The sequence below is a fragment of the Mustela erminea genome, chromosome 17, assembly GCF_009829155.1.
Source record: "Mustela erminea isolate mMusErm1 chromosome 17, mMusErm1.Pri, whole genome shotgun sequence".
Lineage (NCBI taxonomy): Eukaryota > Metazoa > Chordata > Mammalia > Carnivora > Mustelidae > Mustela > Mustela erminea.
Window position 1 is genome coordinate 43,836,431 of NC_045630.1, and position 20,203 is coordinate 43,856,633.

Below are 20,203 nucleotides of genomic sequence, written 5' to 3' on the forward strand. Positions count from 1 at the left end.
GTGCCTTACGCTACCCTCTCCTCGTGGCTTCCCCACCTCCCCTGTTTTAATCAACAGGGTGCTTAGAGAGGCACTGTAAGTCACAGCACTCAGGACAGTGGAGTGCAAACCAGATTTATTTTGCAAGTAAAAGAGGCAGCCCAGGAGAGCCAGGACAAAAGGAAGCAAGGCTGAGAGGTCTGGGGGATTGCAGGTCCCCCCCCCCCCCCCCCCCCGGGAGAGCTGGGAAGGCAGGCCTTGGAGTGACTCTGGGCCCTGGCCTGGTTGGTGGCCGCGGCTCTAGGGGTCTCAGGCGCTCATCTCCACGTGCAGCATTTGCAGGAGGAGCTGAACACCAGGCTCTGCGGGCAGCTCTGCTGGAACAGTCTCCCCCCTGCACAGGTGTAGAAGCTGCTCCGGTCCTGAGGGTTAGGGTAGAGGCCGTCGGCTTTGCGTTGGCAGAAGGTGTCCTGTTTGAGGCCGGGGCCATGCTCAGGTTCAGAAGGCCGGCCTGGTATGGGGACTTCAGGTTCTATGGTGCCTGAAGGCAAAGAGGGAAGACCTGGGGAGAGAGGGAAGATTCAGCCAGGTCTCCCCCAAGGGATCCCAACCCACAGGCAGAGAGCGGCCAGATGCCCCAGGTGGAGAACAGCCTGACAGCAGCCATGCCCTGCAGCACTGCTCAGCGGGACACGTGGGGGCAGGCTGTGGGCAAGAGGCTGTCAATAGCCATCTCCTATCTGCACAGACCAGCAAGGACCACCGGGGGTCTCGCACTGCAGGCTGAGGGCAAACTACTTTCCCTTTAAAAGGAGAGGCACGAGCTGCGGTTCCTGGGCTGAGGGCCCCCAGAGGGAAGCCCCGGTTACCAACACTCCCAAAGGGCATTGCCACAGTCAGAAAGGGGAAGAAGAGCCTGGAAAGAGAATGATTTCAACAGTTTCCTTAGCCCCCGGAGCGCATGAAATTTGGGAAATTGCAGTACTGGGCAAAGTTGTTTCCTCAGAAGGAGCCAGGACCTGCAGCTCACAGAGCGGGTGTTGGTACCCTAGCCACAGATTCTGCCTCTGCCCCCGGCTCTTTACTCACTCAGCTCCAGCTGCAGTGCCTTGATGAGGGGGTAGTGGCCCTGGTTACAGAAGAAGCCAGCAAAGTCATCCATGTCCAGTGCCCAGACCATGGCCCCGCCCAGGCCCTTCTGCTTCAGGTAGCTGGCCTGTGTGGGGAGCAAGGTACAGGTGGCAGAGTCTGGGGCAGCCTGGGCAGGCCGTCCCACAGTCCCTCCTCTGGCTTCCTCATTGAGACAGGGCTCTTGTTTCCAGCACCCCCAGGCCAGGAGCAGTCCAGGCTTCCGGACACAGGCCCAGGCTGGAAGCCCAGGAGACTGAGACCTGATCCCCACTGGGCACAAGTCATTCTGGAATCCTCCCATCTCAGCAGGAGTATGGCCTGGGGTGGAGGTGAGGGTGGAGGTATGAGAAGTGGGTGTGTGTGTGGACTTCCCTAGGTTGGAAGCTTTAACATCTCCGTCTTTCCTGGGCTGAGCTGCTATGTTTGGGGGCACTGCCTGCTGGTTGTGATGAATCCAGTTACCATAGGGACGACAAAGCTTCCCCAGAAATCTGATCAATTTCCTATCTTCAGGTCTTTGTCCTCCCTTGAGGGCCTTCTCTCCCCGACTAGATCTCCAACTCATCCCTGGGAAAGGGTTGTGTGTTCTCTTAAGGGGCTTCCCTATCCCTCTAAGCCTGCCAGAGGTCGGGGGAGGCCCTGGAGTGAGGCGGGGGCTGGAAGGTAGGGCAGGTCTGAGGCCCACGCACCTTCTCTGCTTTCAGACTTTCTCAAAGACCCTTCCATCATGACCCCTTCTCCTGTCTCCTCCAGCTGGGATCACACTCCCTGCTCAATTCTTCCAGAGCCCTTGATCTACTCCTCTAGAAAGACCTGCCATTCCCTGCATCGGAAGAGAAGTGACTTGTCCAGAAGGCACCCTGCGGTGCCTCTATAGGAGGTCACGATCTCATGGGGGAGAGAGTCATGGAAACACATAAATGGAGGAGTGGGGTGGAGGGAAGGGGTAACTGGGTGATAGACCTTGGGGGGGGGGCATGTGATGTTAAGAGCACTGGGCGTTATATAAGACTAATGAATCACAGATCTATATCTCTGAAACCAACATTTTATGTTACTCGATTGAATTTAAATTTAAAAATGTCAAAAAAAAAAAAAAAGAAAGAAATACATAAATGCACTCTTTTTCAGCCACTGATATTGAGCAAGAGTCGGTTGGGGTGGGTCATATAAGTAAACGAAAAACTCTATACTCTGAACATGCACCAAATACTGTCAATGAGCTGAATAAGAGGATACACCTCACTGTATGTATTTCTTCTCTCCCTATGTCTGTAGAATTTGTATTTTGTTGAATACAAATGCAAGTATGTCATAAAATACAAATTCTTTCAAGAGTGTTACTCATGATAGAGTGACTTTTTGTGATTGCGTCTTTCTTAATCAATAGGTGGTAAAAATGTAAAATGCTATCACGAGAAGGTTTGTGACATGTTGAGATATTTTAAAGGAGACTTCTCTTTGAAGAGGTTCTCAATGCTACCGTTCAGTGCTATTGACAGCCTCGGGCCCACCCAGGTCCACCCCCTCCCAGCAGGGCTGGGTCTCACCTTGGTTTTGAAGCTCTCCACGTCATCGAAACCCACCCACTGGTTGCCCTGCAATGCATAGGGCACCTTCTGGTCCTCGATTCTGTGCTGAGTGGCCCCCTTCCAGGAGCAGACCTGTAGGAGCAGAGGGCAGAGCTGGGGAGCCTGGGGAGGAGGGACCTGTGCCTCCTTGGCCGAGAGGAGAGCAGAGAGTGGAAAACTCCTGTCTGAGGGAACCTGCAGGACCTAGGAGGTTCCAGATTGAATGACCTAGAACCCTGGATTCAATGAGGCACTGGGGTTTAACGATGATACAAAATGACAGATAGGGATGGAATTCGCCAGGCCAGAATTCACTTTGCCTGGCATCCTCATTCAGAAACTATGGGAGAAGCAGCAGCCCCCCACCCCACCCCATATGAGGGGTGGCTGTGGATTGTCCTACCTCATAGTAAGCCAGTAGCCCTCCCTCTCTGGTGAAGGGGCCAGGGGTTCCAGGCCCTGTGGTTGGGGCCCCCACTCCAGTGTCTGATGGGGAGGCCAGGGTGAAGGAGCGTCCGTAGGTGGGCATGCCAAGGATCAGTTTGTTGGCAGGGGTCCCCTTCTGCAGCCACAGCTGCACGGCGGAGTCCTGATGAGGGATGAGGAGGGGCAGGGTTAACTCGCTTTGTCTCTGGCCTGGTTCTGGCCGTCCAAAGCCAGGAGCTTCAGAGGAACATCACAGGCCTTAGTAGTGTTCCAAGCCTGTCCTGTCTTCTTTAGGTCCTGTCTTAGATCTTTGACCCCAAAGAGAGAGAAGCCACATGGCACTCTGGCCGATGAGCATGAGCTTTGTAGTCTGACAACCATTTACAGAGCCAATATTTATGGATGACCCCCGCCCCCGGCCCTGGGAACCGGGCTAGATGCTCGGGATGCGTCAAAGCGCAAAGCGGCCGAGATCCCTGCCTGGGTCAGCCGCGTCACTACTTCACTTTGCTGAGCCTCAGGCTTCCTGTCCGTAACATGAAAACAATTAAAATGGCAAGAATTGCAAGATATGGCGCAGCTAGAAGGTCCAGCAAAACGCAGGCAGGGGAAGCTGTGATCACGCTTGAGCTCATAGTCATTTGAAGTTCCACCCAGTATGGGAGCCGGGAACCTGGTCTCCTTTATCTCTATGTCCCTCGTGCCTAGAACAGTGCTCAACACTTGGGTGCTCCAACAGGAAGAACCAATGAGTACACGGCGTCCTCATGTGTCCCCGCCAGGACTTTCCCCCTCACGCATGACTTGACGTGACACCCCCTGCCTGTGACATGCAGAGGTACCCAGTCTAAGGATTTGGGATAAATGAATAGGGAAGACCCCGCCCCCAGGTCAGGATTACAGGCTCGCTTCCCCCAGGAAGCCGCACGGTTCAAATCCAAGTCCTCCTGTCACTCCGTCCCCTCCTAGCACTTAAGGAAGGGACACTTCTCACTAAATGCATCTGTATTTCTTTCTTTCTGCTGGTCTACATGATTTATCTCTGATCAGACTGGAGCTTTCCGAAGGCAGAGGGTGGGCCCCCCTGCTGAGCTCTATGGCACTTTGTGCACGTTTGGAAAAGTCACTCTGTGGCCAGAAGCAGTCGTGGACACACAGTACAGAGAGTAGAAGGCCTCCTCGTAAGAGGAGAAGGGCCTCCCTTCCCCTACGTGGATTGAAGGCGCACGGCCTGGACAGCACAGTGCTGGTGGGACTTCCGGGCCTTCGACTCTCAGCTGAACATCTCTGGGGTATTTCCCTGCTGGACTGGGCTGGCTTCCCCCCGGGACCTGCACAGTTTTCCAGATAGGGGTGCAGGGGCTGGGCTCAGTGTGTACTATGAATGCCTGACTCAAATACCCAAAGATGTGTCCCTTATTTGTGAAAGAGCCCCAGAAGTTGAAGATGTTCTATCCTAGCTGATACACTAGGATGTGGGCTCCCCCAAATTAAAAAACATTTTTATTTAGGGTGTTTTTGTTTGTCTATTTTGAATAGAAACAATTCGGTTATTCTTAACTTTTTTAAAAAATGTAGAGTGGGCTTATAAACAACCCTCTGGGCTGCTCCACCAGGGTGAGCCGGGCAGGAAGCCTCCACCCACCCCAGCCTGAAACCAGACCTGCCCTTTCCAGGGTCTGGGGTGGGGGAGGAGGAGGCCCAACCCTGAGGGATATCCGCTGATGTGTTATTAGCTTGGGAAAGCTTCTGTCTCTGAAAGCACCTTCCACAAGGTCAATCAGAGTAACCAGGAGGGAAAGTTTACCCATGGTCTTAAAGGAAATGCGGTGGGGGATGTGAAGAAAGCGAGAAGTCATTTTTGTAGGACATTGAAGGTCAAAGACAGCCCCCCAACGAGTCACTGCTTTGTTTGATGTCGTTAAATTGGTTTGCTGTGTCTACTATCAGCCAGGATGCTAAACAGGAGAACAGGAGTAAGGTTTCCCCTCAGCATTTGCACAGGAGGAGAAAAGAAACAAGCAAAGGACGAGAAAGTCCCAGCAACTCTGCGCTATTGGTTATCCTGCTTTTGTTTCCATTAGGGCCTCAGACTGGGGGCGCCTGGGGGGCTCAGTCAGTTAAGCTCTGTCTTTGGCTCAGGTCAGGATCCCAGGGTCCTGGGATCAGGCTCCCAGCTCAGCGGGGAGTCTGCTTCTCCCTCTCCCTCTGTCCCTCACCACCACCCGGCCCAGGCTCCTGCTCTCTCTCAAACAAATAAATAAATAAATAAAATCTTAAAAAAAAAAAAAAAAGCCACCTGACAGGGCCTGGGAATGAGGAGTCCTGCCTCCCCACTGCAACCACTCACCACGTTCAATTCGGCTGCTGCCCCGCTCTCCCCCCGCCTCTTGTAGAGGGGGCTGTTGTGTCCGGTGGTCTTCTCAAAAGAGCCATGGAAGTCATAAGCCATGAGGCTAAGAAAGTCCAGGTTCCTGCAGGAGGTGTGGGGAGAAGGGTGAGGGGCTAGCGATCACCCCTCCTTGCTCCTTCTTGCCCTCCCTGTGGGGCCAAGGACGGGCCCTCATGGTAAGACACAGGGGTACAGGGTCATCCCCGGTCTGTAAGAGGTCATTAGACAGCACTGCCTTGTTCCCCCCAAGCTCCCAGTATTGAGGTCATTGTCATTGACACTGTGGGGTTAGCAACTCCCATCTCCGGCATCCCTCCTCCAGGAAGCTCAGGACACCTCGTGCTTTCACCATTCTGGAGGGAAATCTAGCTCAGTGTTGCTCAAATTTTTGTGTGCCCACGAATCACCTGGGAATCTCATCCGAACACAGGCCCTACTTTAGGAGGCCGTGGTAGGGTCAGAGATTCCGCGTCTCTAACAGGCACGCGGGTGCACACGCAGCACGTCAGTGTGCAGGAATCGAGCTGACTCGTCCTCTGGCCTTCACACTTGCCCTCCCAGGGTACTTGATGTTAAGACTGAGTTTCCAAGGAAAAGGGCAAGGATTCCGAAAGAGAGCATCGGGACCCTGGAGCAGCAGACAGGGGGAGCAGATCCTTCCTGGGTTCGCTGCTGGAGGGGCCGGTGTTTTCCAGAACCACACCTCGCAGGTGAGCACCTGCTCTCCTCCTGGGGCTGCTCAGCTTTGGAGCGCGCAGGTTCCATACAATATGCCTGAGACTCACTGAGCAATTTTGTCCACCTCGTATCCGGCATCTATGTTTGTTCTCCCGGCTGGGACGGCTGCGCTCAGAAGAAGACGTTCCTTCCCCGAAGTCTGGGCTTCCTGTTGGAAGGCTTTGGCCAGGTCCTGCAGGGGCAGCTCAGGGTGAGCCCAGAGGCAGGGACCAGCTAGGTCCCTGGGGGCCCCAAGCAGATGTTCCCCTTTGGGAGTCTGAAAACCGACCACAGGGCTGGTCTGTGCTATGCTAACACACAAGACAGCGGGCCCTGGGGACAGAGCAGCACTCATGTATCCCCTGAGGCCGTTGATCTGGGCCCCCCTGGCCAGCAGGCTGACCCCTCCCCCGCCTAGCCACACCTGCACCAGGGCTGTGAAGCGCTGCTTGTCTGAAGGAGGGCTCCCCCGGCTTCCTGGGTACTCCCAGTCAAGGTCAAGGCCATCAAAACCATGATTGCGCAGAAACTTAATGGCTGAGTTGACAAAGATCTGACGGTTGCTGGCTGTCGCCACCATATCTGTGAACCTGTGGGGTTATGAAGGGCTTTGTGGGCCTGCCTTGCTGACAAGGGGGCCTCTCTCTCCCTCAGATGCAAGTGAAAAACTCCTCTGGATATTGGTGGTCCACCATTGGGCCGGGGGTGGGGGGCATGGCATGCTGGGAGGGCTGCGTCAGAGGCCTGCTGCAATGTTGGCCCTGGAGCTATCAGCCTGGCCTTGGAAAAGAGACGGTCTGAAGTGTGTCCTGTCCCCAGGGCACACTGACTTGTCTGGAGCTTTGCCTCCCTAATTCCCTCCACCAGCCTGCTGCCGTGTCCTTGCTCAGGAAACTGTCCTACCCTGAACCGGAGCTAGCTGTCAGCCCAGCGGGGAGGTTTAGAAAAGAAGAAAGATCAGTTTCTAAAATGAACGGGGAGAGTACAGCAAGGTGAGTGAGGACCTGGGCAACCCGAAAGCCGGCTGCTCTGTCCCTGGTCGGTTCACACGGTCATTTTCTTCAAACTCGCATATGTAAAAGGCTTGTGCTATTACCAGATCAGAGCTCCGCGAAATCCCGCGCCGCCAGAGGAACCCCCTCCTCCCCATCCTCCTGACTGCCAGGATCCCTCTAAGAAGTGTCTCAAGGTTATAGACTAATCTTATTTTAGTTGGTTTTCTATTGATTTATTAATTTAATTAATTAGTTCTGAAGTGGGATCCACGTGCCAGGATCCCCAGGCTAAGAACCCCTTATTCCAGTAAAAAATCTGCATATATACAGTATTTGGGGAAGGTGGGCCATAAATTTCATTGGGTTTTCAAAAGGGCCCATGATCCAGAAAGTTTTAGAAATGGGATGTCTGGGTGGCTCAGTTGGTTAAGTGTCTGCCTTCAGCTCAGTTCATGATCCTGGGGTCCTGGGATCAAGCCCCAAATCGGGCTCTCTGCTCAGTGGGAAGCCTGCTTCTTCCCCTGTCTGCCACTCCCCTTGCTTGTGCTTTCATTCTCTCTCTCTCTCTCTAACAAACAAATAAATAAATAAATAAAATCTTTAAAAAACACACACACACAAAGTTTTAGAAAGAATAGTTTAGAACTTTGGGAACCTTGTATTCTGGACTTTCTAGGAAATGTCTAGGTTCAAATACCTCATTCTGTTATCTCTATAATTCCTCAAAAATGTCCTAGAAATGCCAGTATTTTTGGCAGCCAAGCTCGCTCTCACAAATGGCCTTTGACACCCAGAAGTGGAACAAAAATTCTCAGATAAGGTATCCTGTTTTAGAGCTCAGAAAATATAGACACTCTGTGTTCCCTGGGATTAGTTAGGACTCTCCCTTGACCCATTTCTAGGAGGAAGAGACTGAGAACTGGAACGGGGTCAGAATCTGTCCTGTGCTGCTGGCGAGGCTGGGTGTGTAACAAACATTCTGGAGCTCAGCCCCCTCCACGGCCCTCCCAGGGAGGTACCAAGAGCCCAAGAGGAAGGTCAGCCCCCAGACTCCAGGCTCCCCTCCTGACCCCCTTGCTCTGATTACACTTCAGCCTGGTCTGATTCCCTGACCAGGGCTCTCTCTTGCCAGTGAGTCAGGTCCCCACCTAGTGGCTCTGCCCTACAGGGGCCCACGGCCAACTCACTTCTGGGTGCCGAAGTTCCAGCCCCCGATGGCAAGCAGTGTCTTCAGCTTGGGATTCCTAGGAAAGATAACACATGCTGGTATTTACAGATTTTAACACCCAGCCAGGTTTTGGGGCTCACCTCACTGATGGAGAAAGCAAGGGGTGGTAGGTGCTCTGATGGGCACTGATGGGGTGGGGGTTGTGTAAGTCCCTATGCACAGCTCTAGATTGTGAAAGAAAAGGCATGTTCCTGCCTTCAAGGGCTCCCATCTCGCTGGGGAGATAGACACACAAAGAACTCAGAAATGAGAGATCAGGTGGATCCACAGAAAGGCTTTGTCAAAGTGGGGATGATGCTTGAGCTAGAGGATGGATAGACTTTAGGAAGAAGAAGGGCCTGCATTCCCAGCAGAAGGAAGCAGTTTCCCAACCCAGAGCCCACGCAGACTTAAACTGAAAGGGGCCTTAAGGAGTCCCTGTCTATGCCTACCTCTTCCACATAAGCACGGGAAAGCCCAGAGAGGTGATGTGACTTGCCCAAAGCCACACAGCAGGTCTATAGCCTCACCGCAGTGCTGGGGAAGATTTCTGGCTCTGCGAGGAGGTACCTGGCTTCTCTACTTCCCATCCCCCTCCAGAGCAGCTCACATCTTCTTCAGGCCGTTGAACTCCTGGTATAACACCTCGTCATTCCACTCTAGAGAACTGAGCTGGTGACTGTTCATGCCGGCAAAGGCGTAGATGAGGTGGGTGCACAGGTTCGGGTCCACATCCTTGGGTAAGAAGCGAGCGGCCTCCTGTCTGTACTGGGCCCAGTTGGTGAAGTAGCAAACCAGCTTTGCGGCAGAGCCTGGCCATTGGGGACAAAGAAAAGAAATGGTGGTCATAAAGGTCCGCTGAGGACGGGCACCTTCCGCCCAGGGCAGAACTACATAATGTCAGAGACTCTGGACCAGCTGAAGGCAGGGAGGCAGAACTTTCAAAATGCAGCATGGAATACTTCAGAAGTTTCATTCAAACGCAAACACATGAAGTAGCAGGAAAGAGGGCCCAGTTACATGCTTGCATTCATGTTTTAGTCTTGCTTTTAAAAAAGTTTTATTTCTTGCAGAGGATCTAGGTTTATTAATATCGCTGATAAGGTTCTAATGAAGAGCTTATTTAATCTAGGAAAAGGTGGGGCACGCGTGGGTGGCTCAGTTATTAAGCGGCTGCCTTCGGCTCAGGTCATGATCCCAGGGTCCTGGGATCAAGTCCCGCATTGGGCTCCCTGCTCAGAGGGAAGCCTGCTTCTTCTTCCTCTCCCACTCCCCCTGCTGTGTTCCCTCTCTCACTGTGTCTCTCTCTATCAAATAAATAAATAAAAGCTTAAAAAAATTAATCTAGGAAAAGGCAGCTTATTTCTGGAATCCCCAGAAAGTTTGGGAACTTTGGGGGAGGGAATGCCTGTTTCTAAGGGGTTGGTCTAGCAGTCACGGCCCCCACAGAGGCCAGCGTTATGCTAGGTTGACCAGATAACCAGACAGGGAGAAGGCTGATTTTTTATTCCTGCATCTGTCAGAAATGCATTTTGGGGCGACTCCCTCTTCAGCTCTGGCCCAGGGCCCCCATTGGAAAATGACTGTGTGGTCTCTGAGGTCTCTTCCAGAACTTGTGGTCTATGAGGGTATGGTTTGCACAAGCCAACATTTTATGCCACGAACGGCGGAATCATGGGTTTGTACTGGAGCACATCTATGGCCAGTGTCTAGACCCTAGGACTTCCTTTAGCCCCGACAGGGTCTCTCTGCAGTCCCCTTTGGCTTCTAAGCGGCTAGTGAGAGGTCAGGCGAGGGAGAAGAGGTGCAAAGTGTCTACAGGAGGCTGTGTGGAAACCCAGAGCATGAGGGGCTGTCTGGGACTCCCCTGGGCAGACGGGTAGCTCCCAAAGGAGAAGTTGGAGTCCTTGGGGGGTCACCAGCTCTAGCCAGAGGCCATGCAGGAGTAGAACTTGCCAGTGGGGACTGGAAGTGTAACCTGCACTGATGTAGGGGGAGGACTGGTGAACTCTTCAAAGCAAAGGGTTAACCCGGGGAACAATACATCCTAGGACTATCTAGGAGGAAGCATGGAGGTTCTTCTTACATCATATCTTGTTATATCTAATATCACACATGGATTTTTGTACTATAGCAGCAATAAAATGCGGTGGTTAAAAGCAGGGTCTCTGGAATTCTAATGCCTGGGCTGAAATCACAGCTCTGCCACCTTCCAGCCAGGTTACTCAGCTTCCTGCTCCAAACCATGAGAATGATCATGGTTTCTATCTCAAAGGACTGTTGTAGGAAGAAAGAGTAAATATATTATATTAAATACTCAGAACAGTGCTAGCGGACAGCAAGCTCTATTCTAAGTGCTTTACATGTATTACCCCTTCATTCACACAAGACTCTGTTAATATATACACCAGACCATAAGCCCAGAGTAACTTGGGCTGAAGCTTTTAGGGAAATCTTCAACCTTTCTTCCCCACGTTTGTTTTTTCTGTGGCTCCTGGCTGTTGCCTCCTGTGAGACGAGGAGGGCCGCCGTTTGTCTAACGTCACAGCCCAGCCTCAAGATGAGGGTCTGAGAAGCCAGCATTCCTGGAGCCGCTGACGCACAAGGAGTGGGGTGGGAAGGGAACCCCAGAATCCGAGTTGCTGAGCATCCTCCGGAGATCTCGCACCTGTCCGAGATGGGAAGAGGTCCCCTCGGGCTCTCCCGAGCCCTATATGCCATCAGTCCAACAGAAACAGGAGTGGGTGTGTTGTCCAGGCGGAGCTAAGGGGCTGGGGCATGGAGCTGGGTGAGCCTTGGGCTCCTTACCTCCAGTAGCTCACCGCTGGTCAGGGAGACATCTACACTGATCATTAGCAACCCTGATGTACACATAGGGAAATGTGTTCAGCTCTGTGAGAGCACAGAGGCTGCAGCAAGGGACCTCAGGGAAGACCCGAGAGAGCTTGACAGTGAAGCTGGCCCCAGGGTCATGCAGTTCAGCAAGTGGGTAAGGCAGTAAGAACCTGTTTCTGGCACAAGGACACCTGTAGGGGTCTGACCTTTGGAGGAGAGGCCCCACGGAAATCTGGCAAGAGCTCTTAATGTGGGGTGGGGGTCGGGGTGTGGAGTGAGTGCGGGGGCGAGCAGAGGGAAGGGGCTGATGGAACCAGGGCTAGCCTCAAGAAGGTGTCGCTTACCCTCCCCCTCCAAAAAAAGGGGGTGTCCAACTCTTGATCTCAGCTCAGGTCTTGATCTCAGGGTTGTGAGTTCAAGCCCTGTGTTGGGCTCCACGCTGGGTGTGGAGCCTACTTCAAACAAACAACAATCAAAGAAACAACAAAACTGCAAAGAAGACTCCACTCACCCCATTGGATTATCAGCAGAACCATCAAACCTAAGGCGGCACAAGAAAGAAGGCGGAGGTTAACTGGTCATTCGTATTTTTCCTGGACCCTGTCTGCTTCTTGAAGCCTGGGAGGTAGGGGTGGTCAGAGAGGGGTAGGCAAAGGATGGTTTTCTCTGAATCACACTTCTGTCCAAAAGGGACCCAGGAGGGTACTGGGTCCATCCCTTCACCCCGGCCAGATGGCAGGGGCCCCTCCCTGGCCTGGACTAGCCCCAGAGCTGATGGAAGTTTCTGCGAGGGAAGATGGTTCGTCCCTAGAGCCGTCAGTGGAGAGTGGAGTGTATTTAGGAAGATTCTAGGAAAACCCCTGACTCGTGAGGTTTCAGAGAGAATATTTCTCTTTTGGAGCAATCAGAAAACCTGTCCTGGGGCTGTTACGAGCCAGTGTGGAAGAGCTAGGCCAGAGACACCGTCTCTCCGTGCGGCCTCTGTGCCTCCGCTCACCTCCATGAGTTTCCTACTTTGTGCTGCTTTCCCGACGCACCTCACAAGAGCTTGGTTGAATTACCAGCATCCTTGGAGACCTCAGGCCCAGCAGGACTCCTTTAGAAAGATTTATTTCACCTTTCTGGTGACCCTGGATGTTTCTGTTATCCTAATAGAACCTATGTGAACACTTGCAAGGACACCCAGGTCATGGCTCCCGGGCTGTCCTCTTTCTTACGGAACAACCAGCACAGGGTTGAATCCTTGTGGGAAGAATCCATTGCCAGTGGGCATCCCTTGAAAAAGGCCAAACACAGAAGCCTAAGGACATGGAAAGAGAAAACCACCCACTGCCAGGGTGTTCATCGACTCTGGGCTTTCAGGACAGGAGGAGGAAAAGTCCATTTCAGCCCATTGAGAAAAGCCTTTTCTTGCAGCACAAAGACTCTTGGATTGAAAGAGCCCAGGGGGACCCCACAGGAATGGAATGACCCTCTGAAGTTCTCCCAAATGTTCCTGCTTCCTTGCAGACAGCACCAAAAAGCCACCTAATAGCTACATTCTCACCTCCTCACAGCTGCCCATGCCCAGCCCACTCTCCCAGACAGTGCCCACTCACCTGCCCAGGCCATGGACCGTGCCATGGTGCTGGCTCGGCATCAGACTCCAGCCAGCGCCACCGGCTTGCTAGATCTTCTCTCCTTTTATCGGGCTGCACTGTTCCACTGAAGCCTGGAGTGTTGAAATCGGGGGTGGCGGAGGCAGGAGAGGGGAGCTGGGGTGTGGCGTGAAGGGCTAGGGTGTCACATATCATGGATTGGGCAAACCTAACACAATGGCCTTTAGCAATTCTTAGTTCTCTGGAACAATCACAGAGTGTAAACTGGGCCCTTGGCATGATCCAACTGCGTGGGTCAAGAGAGGGAAGCAGGAAGTGATTCTAAGCATCCTGCTGGATCAGCCTGGTTCTGATTTCCTTGGTGGGGCGTTGATGAAGACTGTGAGTGACCTATTGCTTAATGGGCTTGGTGGGGGGGGCGCGAAGAGGAATGACTCACAAGTCAGGGAAGCTGGACGCCCGACCAGCCTGGTGGTTCCTTCTCCACTGTTCCCTCTGGAATTCACTTGCCCTCCCTGTAAGATGGTGGGGTTGCAAATATAATGTGTATTTCATGAAAATCTTATTTTGTGACCCTCCAAGCCTAGTAATACATTTTATCTCCACTGATTGAGAAAAATATCTAATGACAAACAGCAACTATGAGCTTGTAGGAGTGTTAAATGTCTTGGTTTTCTTTGTCTTTTTTTTTTTTCTTTTTTTTAAAGTAAGCTCTATGCCCAACCTGAGTTGACACACCACCCCAAGATCAAGAGTCACACGCTCCACTGGCTGAGCCAGCCAGGTGCCCCTTAAATGCCTTGTTTCCTATAAATTATATATATATTAATTTCTTACGGCTGCTGTCACATATTCCCACAAACTGGGGAGGCTTAAAACAACAGAAAGTCATTCTCGGTGGTAGAGGCCAGAAGTCTGAAAGCGAGGTGTTGGCAGGGCCATCCGTCCTCTGAAGTTTCTAAAGAAGAATCTTTCCTTGCACTTTCCAGCTTCTGACAGCTTCTGGTGTTCCGTGGCTGGTGGTAGCATCACTTTGCCTTCTGCCTCATGGCCTTTCCCCTGTGTCTTCTGTGTCTCTTCTGTCACCTCTTAGTAAGATACTTGCCTTTGGATCTGGGGCTCACCCTAACCCAGGATGATCTCATCTTGAGATTCTTACCTTAATTATACCTGCAAAGACCCTTATACCAAATAAGGTCACATTCTGAGGTTCTTTCTTTTTTGGGGGGGGGGGGGTATGGGGAGGAGGACCGTTCAACCCACTATAGGATCTAACCATGTCTGTGCTACTTATTCTGTCTGCAGACAATGTCTGGTGTGTGCATGAACTTTAGGGTCCCAGGCGAAACGTGGCCGATTTTAGGTGATCCGATCCTTGGCCCTTGACCTTAACTTGAATGCCCTGGCCGGCTGGGTGGGAATGCCCGGTGGGAGCCGGATCTGGGTTCAAGTTGCTTCGATTTTAATCCCCACTCTGCCATTTCCTATCTGCACAGCTTCGAGCCATTTCCTTACATTCTCTGAGCTCCAGTTTCTTCATCTATAAACTGAAATCCGCAGAGGATCGCTGGGGGAAGGCACTGCATGCCGGCAGCTCTTCTTACTCCCAATTCTGCCCAGTCTCTGGGTGTGTCAGAGCTCAGGGTCCCGGTAACCTCTGTGAGGTCCCTGAGAGGGTGGGACCACGGTACCCGGATGGGCAGGCCCTGCCGCAGCCACTGCCTCTTTTTTGGTCATTTCTGTTCCCTTCACTTGGGGATCCTGCAAAGGAGTTCAGGGCCCCCTGAGATCAGCAGAGGCCCTCAGCTCCTGCATGTGAGCGGGAAGGGGTGGGTGAATGTGGGAGTGAAGACTGAATCTCCAGAGGTGCCGGTGGCCTTTTTCACTTGCCTGCCACCCCCACAAACGAAACTGACCTGTCAGCTTGGAGCTTTTCTGACTCAGCTTTCTGACCCCAAGAGGACCCTGCACTGCAGGGGCCCGGGGTTCTGAGTTGCTCCAAATACCCACCTGCTGTGACTCAGGCAGGGTCCCCACTCTCCCCAGTAGCCCACCATTAACATCGCTACCCTGGTTAACGCAGCTGACCCTCCTTCTCCTTCTTAATATTGTTTTCTTTGAATTTTTGTCCCAGACCCTTTCTTCAAAGGAAAAGAAGTAGAAACCTAACATAGGAAACAAGCTCCTCCAAGTTCCTCTGGTAAAAATCTGGTGAGGGTCCAGGGCTCTGACCCTTGTCCTCTTAACACTAAGATCAACCCCTCTCCACATCAGCTCCCAGGGCACCCCCTGCGGGGGAAGGGCTTGTCTTTGGTTGGGGACACTGACAAGTGCAGCTATGGGTCCTGTTTTCTAAAACCCAACAATACACATCATGAACTTTGAAATGCTAAAAGCACTTCCATTAAAATAAGTAATAAAGAAAGCTTGAAGGCTACCACCACTGTTGCTCAGCACTGTTTTAAAAATTGTGCCTATTCTAGAGGCACCTGGATGGCCCAGTCAGTGGAGTGTCTGACTCTTGATTTCAGCTCAGGTCCTGATGTCAGGGTTGTGGGATCAAGCCCCGTGTTGGGCTCCACAATCGGTGGGGAGTCTGCTTTGGATTCTCTCTCTCCCTTTCTCTCTGCCACTCCTCATGCTCCTGCTCTCTCTCTCTCAAAGAAATAAAAATAAATAAATGTTTGGCTATTATACTAGTAAAAGGGGAAATTATATATAGTGTATGAATGATATAATTGCCAATAATTATAGATATGTTTGGATATCTGCAAAATCCTTCGATTTTTAGACTGGAAAAAAAATAGACCAGGAGGAAACTATGCTGTGGAGAAACAACATGGACAAAAGCAAAAAAAAAAAAAAAAAAAAAAAAAAAAAAGACCAGGAATAAAACAGAATTTGCTAGATTTAAGGTGAATATACAAAAATTTATAGCTTTCTCTATATTAGAGAAACCATTTGCCCCCATAGAAATGGGGCAAATGTCTAATCTACAGAAGTGTCAAAAGCTATAAAATACTTAGGACCAAATTTAATAATAAATTTGATACTAAAATCTATAAAACAGAGCACCTGGGTGGCTCAGTGGGTAAAGCCTCTGCCTTCGGCTCAGGTCATGATCTCAGGGTCCTGGAATTGAGCCCCACATCGAGCTCTCTGCTCAGTGGGGAGCCTGCTTCCTCCTCTCTCTCTCTCTCTGCCTGCCTCTCTGCCTACTTGTGATCTCTGTCTGTCAAATAAACAAATGAAATTTTTTAAAAAATAAAATCTATAAAACTTATTGCAGGACACAAACAAGATTCAAACATCTGCCTACACAGGGAAATAATACCATTTTTTAAAAAAATAAATTCTCCTTAGGGGACCCAGCTGTCTCAGTCAGTGAAAGCACTTGCCTTTGGCTCAGGTCATGATCCCAGGGTCCTGGGATTGAGTTCTGTGTAGAGCAACCTGGTCAGTGGGGAGTCTGCTTTTCCCTCTGCCCCTACCCCTCCTTCCCACTCACATACTCTCTTTCTCTCTCAAATAAATAAATAAAATCTTTTTTAAAAAAATGTCAATTCTCCTCAAGTTAAAAAAAAAAAGATAGTACTGATTAGGGACATACTGTATATAATTTACTATAAATCTGTTGGGATCGAGGCATGGAATTGGCTCCAGAGCAAACAAACAGAGGTAGATCTGAGCACATATGAAAACATATGTCCAACAAAGGCAATCTTTCCATTGGGCAGGAAAAACAGGTTTCCTAGATGTCAGTGACTTAATTGTCTTACCAAATTGGAAAGAATCAAGGTTGGGCCCCGCACACCATATATAGCAGTGAAGACAAGGGTAGGACAGAGGGGAGCCCTGGACATGAAGGGGGTGGCAGAACCCAGCCAGATAGGGCAAGGGGAGGCCAGGGGGAGGGGTGCTAGGGCGGAGCTCTGAGAACTAGTGGGGTGGAAGGCAAAGAGAGAAAGGCAAGATGGTTCTGGCCAGCACATGGGATATTCAGCGATGGGTCTTCTCAGACAAAGCCACCCATCACACTGCAGCGACAGTGACAGAGCATGCCCTCAGCTGAGAAGCAGTGATCGAGGACAGCAGGCTGGGGTGATCTCTGGTAAGGGGCTCTGGGTGGGAAGGAACTGGACATGCAAGCTGGCAAGGAAGGAGCTGTGTTGCAATGATGTCTCAGGCCACGTAGGGCGTGCTCAAGGCTGACCTGAGAGACCTGACCTAGACTGCAAAATAACAAGGAGTAGAAAGCTGCAGCCTGGAGATCAAAGCCTGGCAAGCAGAAGGCAGGCCCATGTCCGGTGGACCTGGGGAAGGATCTTCCCCAGGGACTGATCCAGAATACCCACCCGTGAGTTTCTAACTCAAGGAAGCAGGTCTCAGCCTCTAGAGCAGGGGCCCATGTCTAAGCTGAAAGATCATGTTACTTTCAGCAAGCTCTCATCAACAGCAGGCCAGGCCTCTGCTCCTTGACCTTGCCCTTCCTGGGGCAGCCTTCCTGGTCCCGCACATCTTATAGGGATCATCTGAGTCAAAGCTTGTCTCCTCCTCAGTCATGCTGTGTTCATACCAGCTCCTGCCACCTGCGAGCCATCCCTCCCATCTGGAGCAGGAAAGCATCTGCTTGGAGACCCACAGACCTGGGTGGGCATCCTTGGATCTCCCAAGAGACGACATCAGGCGGCTTTATACCCTACCTTCATCCCCAGCGGCTTCTCTCACCCTCTCCTACGCTCCAAAAAAACAAATTCAAGTAAGACCCGTGTGCCTGATACACAATAAAACTTCAAGATAAACCCCCAGCCTGCCCCACCCGAGAGCAGACTCCGAGGCTGAAATTCCTCCTCTGGTTCATACGCATCCTGGTTGTCCCAGCCGAGGTGAGTTACAATCTCTCCAAGCCTCTGTTTCCTCATCTGAGGAATGGACATCACACTCCCTGTCTTCCTTGTGAAGGGACTCGATAGAGAATTCATGGAAGGACTTGTAAGTGACCGAGCACCACCCAGATCTTATCATGAGCGCAAGGGCCAGCAGTGCGCTGTTCTGCCCTTGCTGGCAGCTGGCGTCCCAGCCGGGCGGGCCCGGGTTTCTCCCCCCACACGGCTCCGTGCCTCCCTGTGCTGAGTGTGTGATGAGCCTTCACTTAAGTCCGTTAACTGCTTCTTCCCACATTCCAGCCAGTTCTTCCAGTCACCCAGGAAGTCTCCCCGACCTCCCCCTTTTCCCCACCCTCACAGGACCGGGTGCCACGAGGAGTCCTCCCTCCTGTTCCACCTCCTCCGCCACCCCCAGCCCCCGTCCACCTCATAACTGTCCTTCCTTCCTTCTCTTGCCCCCCGCCCTCCATTCTCCACACGGCAGCTGGGGCGAGCTGTGAGAAAGTTCAGTCCAGTCCTGTCACTCTTCTGCTAAGTCCTCTCTGTGGTTTCCGCCGAACTCAGAGTAAAATACAACCTCCTTAACTTTGTCTCTTGAAAATTCCAAGTCTGTTCTTTCATTAAGGCCTTTGCACCTGCCGTTGCTTCTGCCTGGAAAGTTCTTCTCTGTGATCTTCACACGGCTGGCTCCTGGCCCCCACTCAGACTTCTCCTGAACATCCATGTAAAGCAGTGCCTGCCTTTCAAGGCTCTCCTTCTTCTGTTCTGATTTGTTTTCTCCCAAGTTCTTCCCCAAGCTGATTGATCCATCCATCATCTATGTGTCCACAGGTAGGCAGGTAGGTCCGTTTCCTACCGCTAGAGGGCGGGCTCTGTGAGGGGAGAGACTTAATCCTGTTTATTCCTTTCATTCTGGTGCCTAAAACATTCTCTAGCACATAGCAGATGATTTATCCTTGTCTTTTGGAAAAAAAGAAAGAGGGGTGCCTGGATGGCTTGGTCGGTTAAGCCTCCGACTCTCGGTTTCTGTTCAGGTCACGATCTCGGGGTCATGTGATGGACCCCCATGTCGTCGGGCTCCACACTGAGTGTAGAGCTGGCTGAAGATTTTCTCTCTCAGGAAGAAAGAAAGAAAGAAAGAAAGAAAGAAAGAAAGAAAGGAAAAGAAGAGAAAAGAAAGAGGAAGGGAGGAGGGAAAAGGAAGAGAGAGAGAAGGAAAGAACTTGAGAGAGAGAGAGTATGGCTTCCAAGGGATCGGCCCCACCTTTCATCCTCATTCTGGTCACCACACCCCCTGCATCTCCTTCATGAGCACGAACATGACCAGCGCTCTCCCACCTCAGGGACTTGGCACATTCTGTTCCCTCTGCCTGGAATGTGCTTTCTTCCCTCTTCTTGTCCTCCAGGTGTTGTCTCAACTGTCACCTGTTCCAGAGGCCTCCCCTGTCCACCGGGTCCCTGATACCCTCTCCTGAAGGAGCATGCACTTTCTCTTCCAAGCCCTTATCCTAATTTGCGATTATATACTTATTTTGTAAGTTTGTGTATTTAACGTGTGTGTGTCTCTCACTAGACCAGAGGCTCCAAGAGAAGGGACCAAGTCCGTTTGTCCACTACTATGTGCCAACTGCCCCAGAGGCTGGCGCATAGAACAGGAGGCCTCAGTAAATATCTGTTGAGTGAACTATTAACTGAATGTTACTTCTCAGTATCCTTCAATTCTCGATCAATGTCAAGTGCTCAGTAAGTAGCTGCTTGATGGGAGAAATGCAACCATCTCCCTAAATAAACAAAGATGCATATATGGTCTAAATATACAAATCAAAACCTCTTACTGTATTAGCAGAAGACTTTCTCCCCTGAGTCTAGGTGAGGAAGGAGAGAGAATTTGCAGCCTCACCCAAAGCTGGATAAAAGAAGATCCAGGGTGGCGTGGAGACTTCTGAGCTCTTCCCTTTCCTCCCTGGGCACCTTGGATGAGCCTGAGTCCCGGACAAGGGTGCAGTTCATGGTTGCTGGCTGATGTGGCCTTCAGTCATGCTGAAACTCACGTCTGGGAGTCAGGACACCCTCTGGGGACAAAGGAAACACTGGGTCCTCTCTGGTCATGCGGACAGTGGCCTTGCCCATCCAAATGTCAGCTTGGTTTTGGATCCTGGTGGACCACATCCCGGGGGAAGCTGCTTCTCTTATCAATAACAGGTTTGGGGGAGGCAGTTGGCATGCAGTGGGTATTTGAACAGGGAGAGAAGGATTGGGTCCAGCTAGAGTGGGTCAACGCGGGAAATACAGCCTATTCACCCCCCCAAGGCTCTCCCCATCCTGTCTGCTTCAAATGCTAGATGGAGACACCGGCTCCTTTCCTGCTCATTCATTTTCTCTTTCTTTCTCTCTCTCTCCCTCTCCTCTTCCCTCCCTTGTATATTTCTACACATAATTATTGATATACAATAATGTCCACTGCAT

General features: G+C 51.5%; 1 protein-coding gene across 1 annotated transcript; it reads right to left on the bottom strand.

The window, feature by feature from the left end:
* Positions 1-67: 67 nt before the first annotated feature.
* Positions 68-12,970, bottom strand: CHIT1 (chitinase 1). The gene is made up of 11 exons (XM_032318938.1): positions 12,852-12,970; positions 11,765-11,794; positions 9,029-9,230; positions 8,399-8,455; positions 6,641-6,806; positions 6,285-6,409; positions 5,458-5,581; positions 3,085-3,270; positions 2,661-2,774; positions 1,069-1,195; positions 68-541 (listed from the first exon to the last, which is right to left on the bottom strand). Exons 1-11 carry the CDS (start codon positions 12,874-12,876, stop codon positions 297-299), a joined length of 1,401 nt encoding a protein of 466 aa, XP_032174829.1. The 5' UTR covers positions 12,877-12,970; the 3' UTR covers positions 68-296.
* Positions 12,971-20,203: the final 7,233 nt, after the last annotated feature.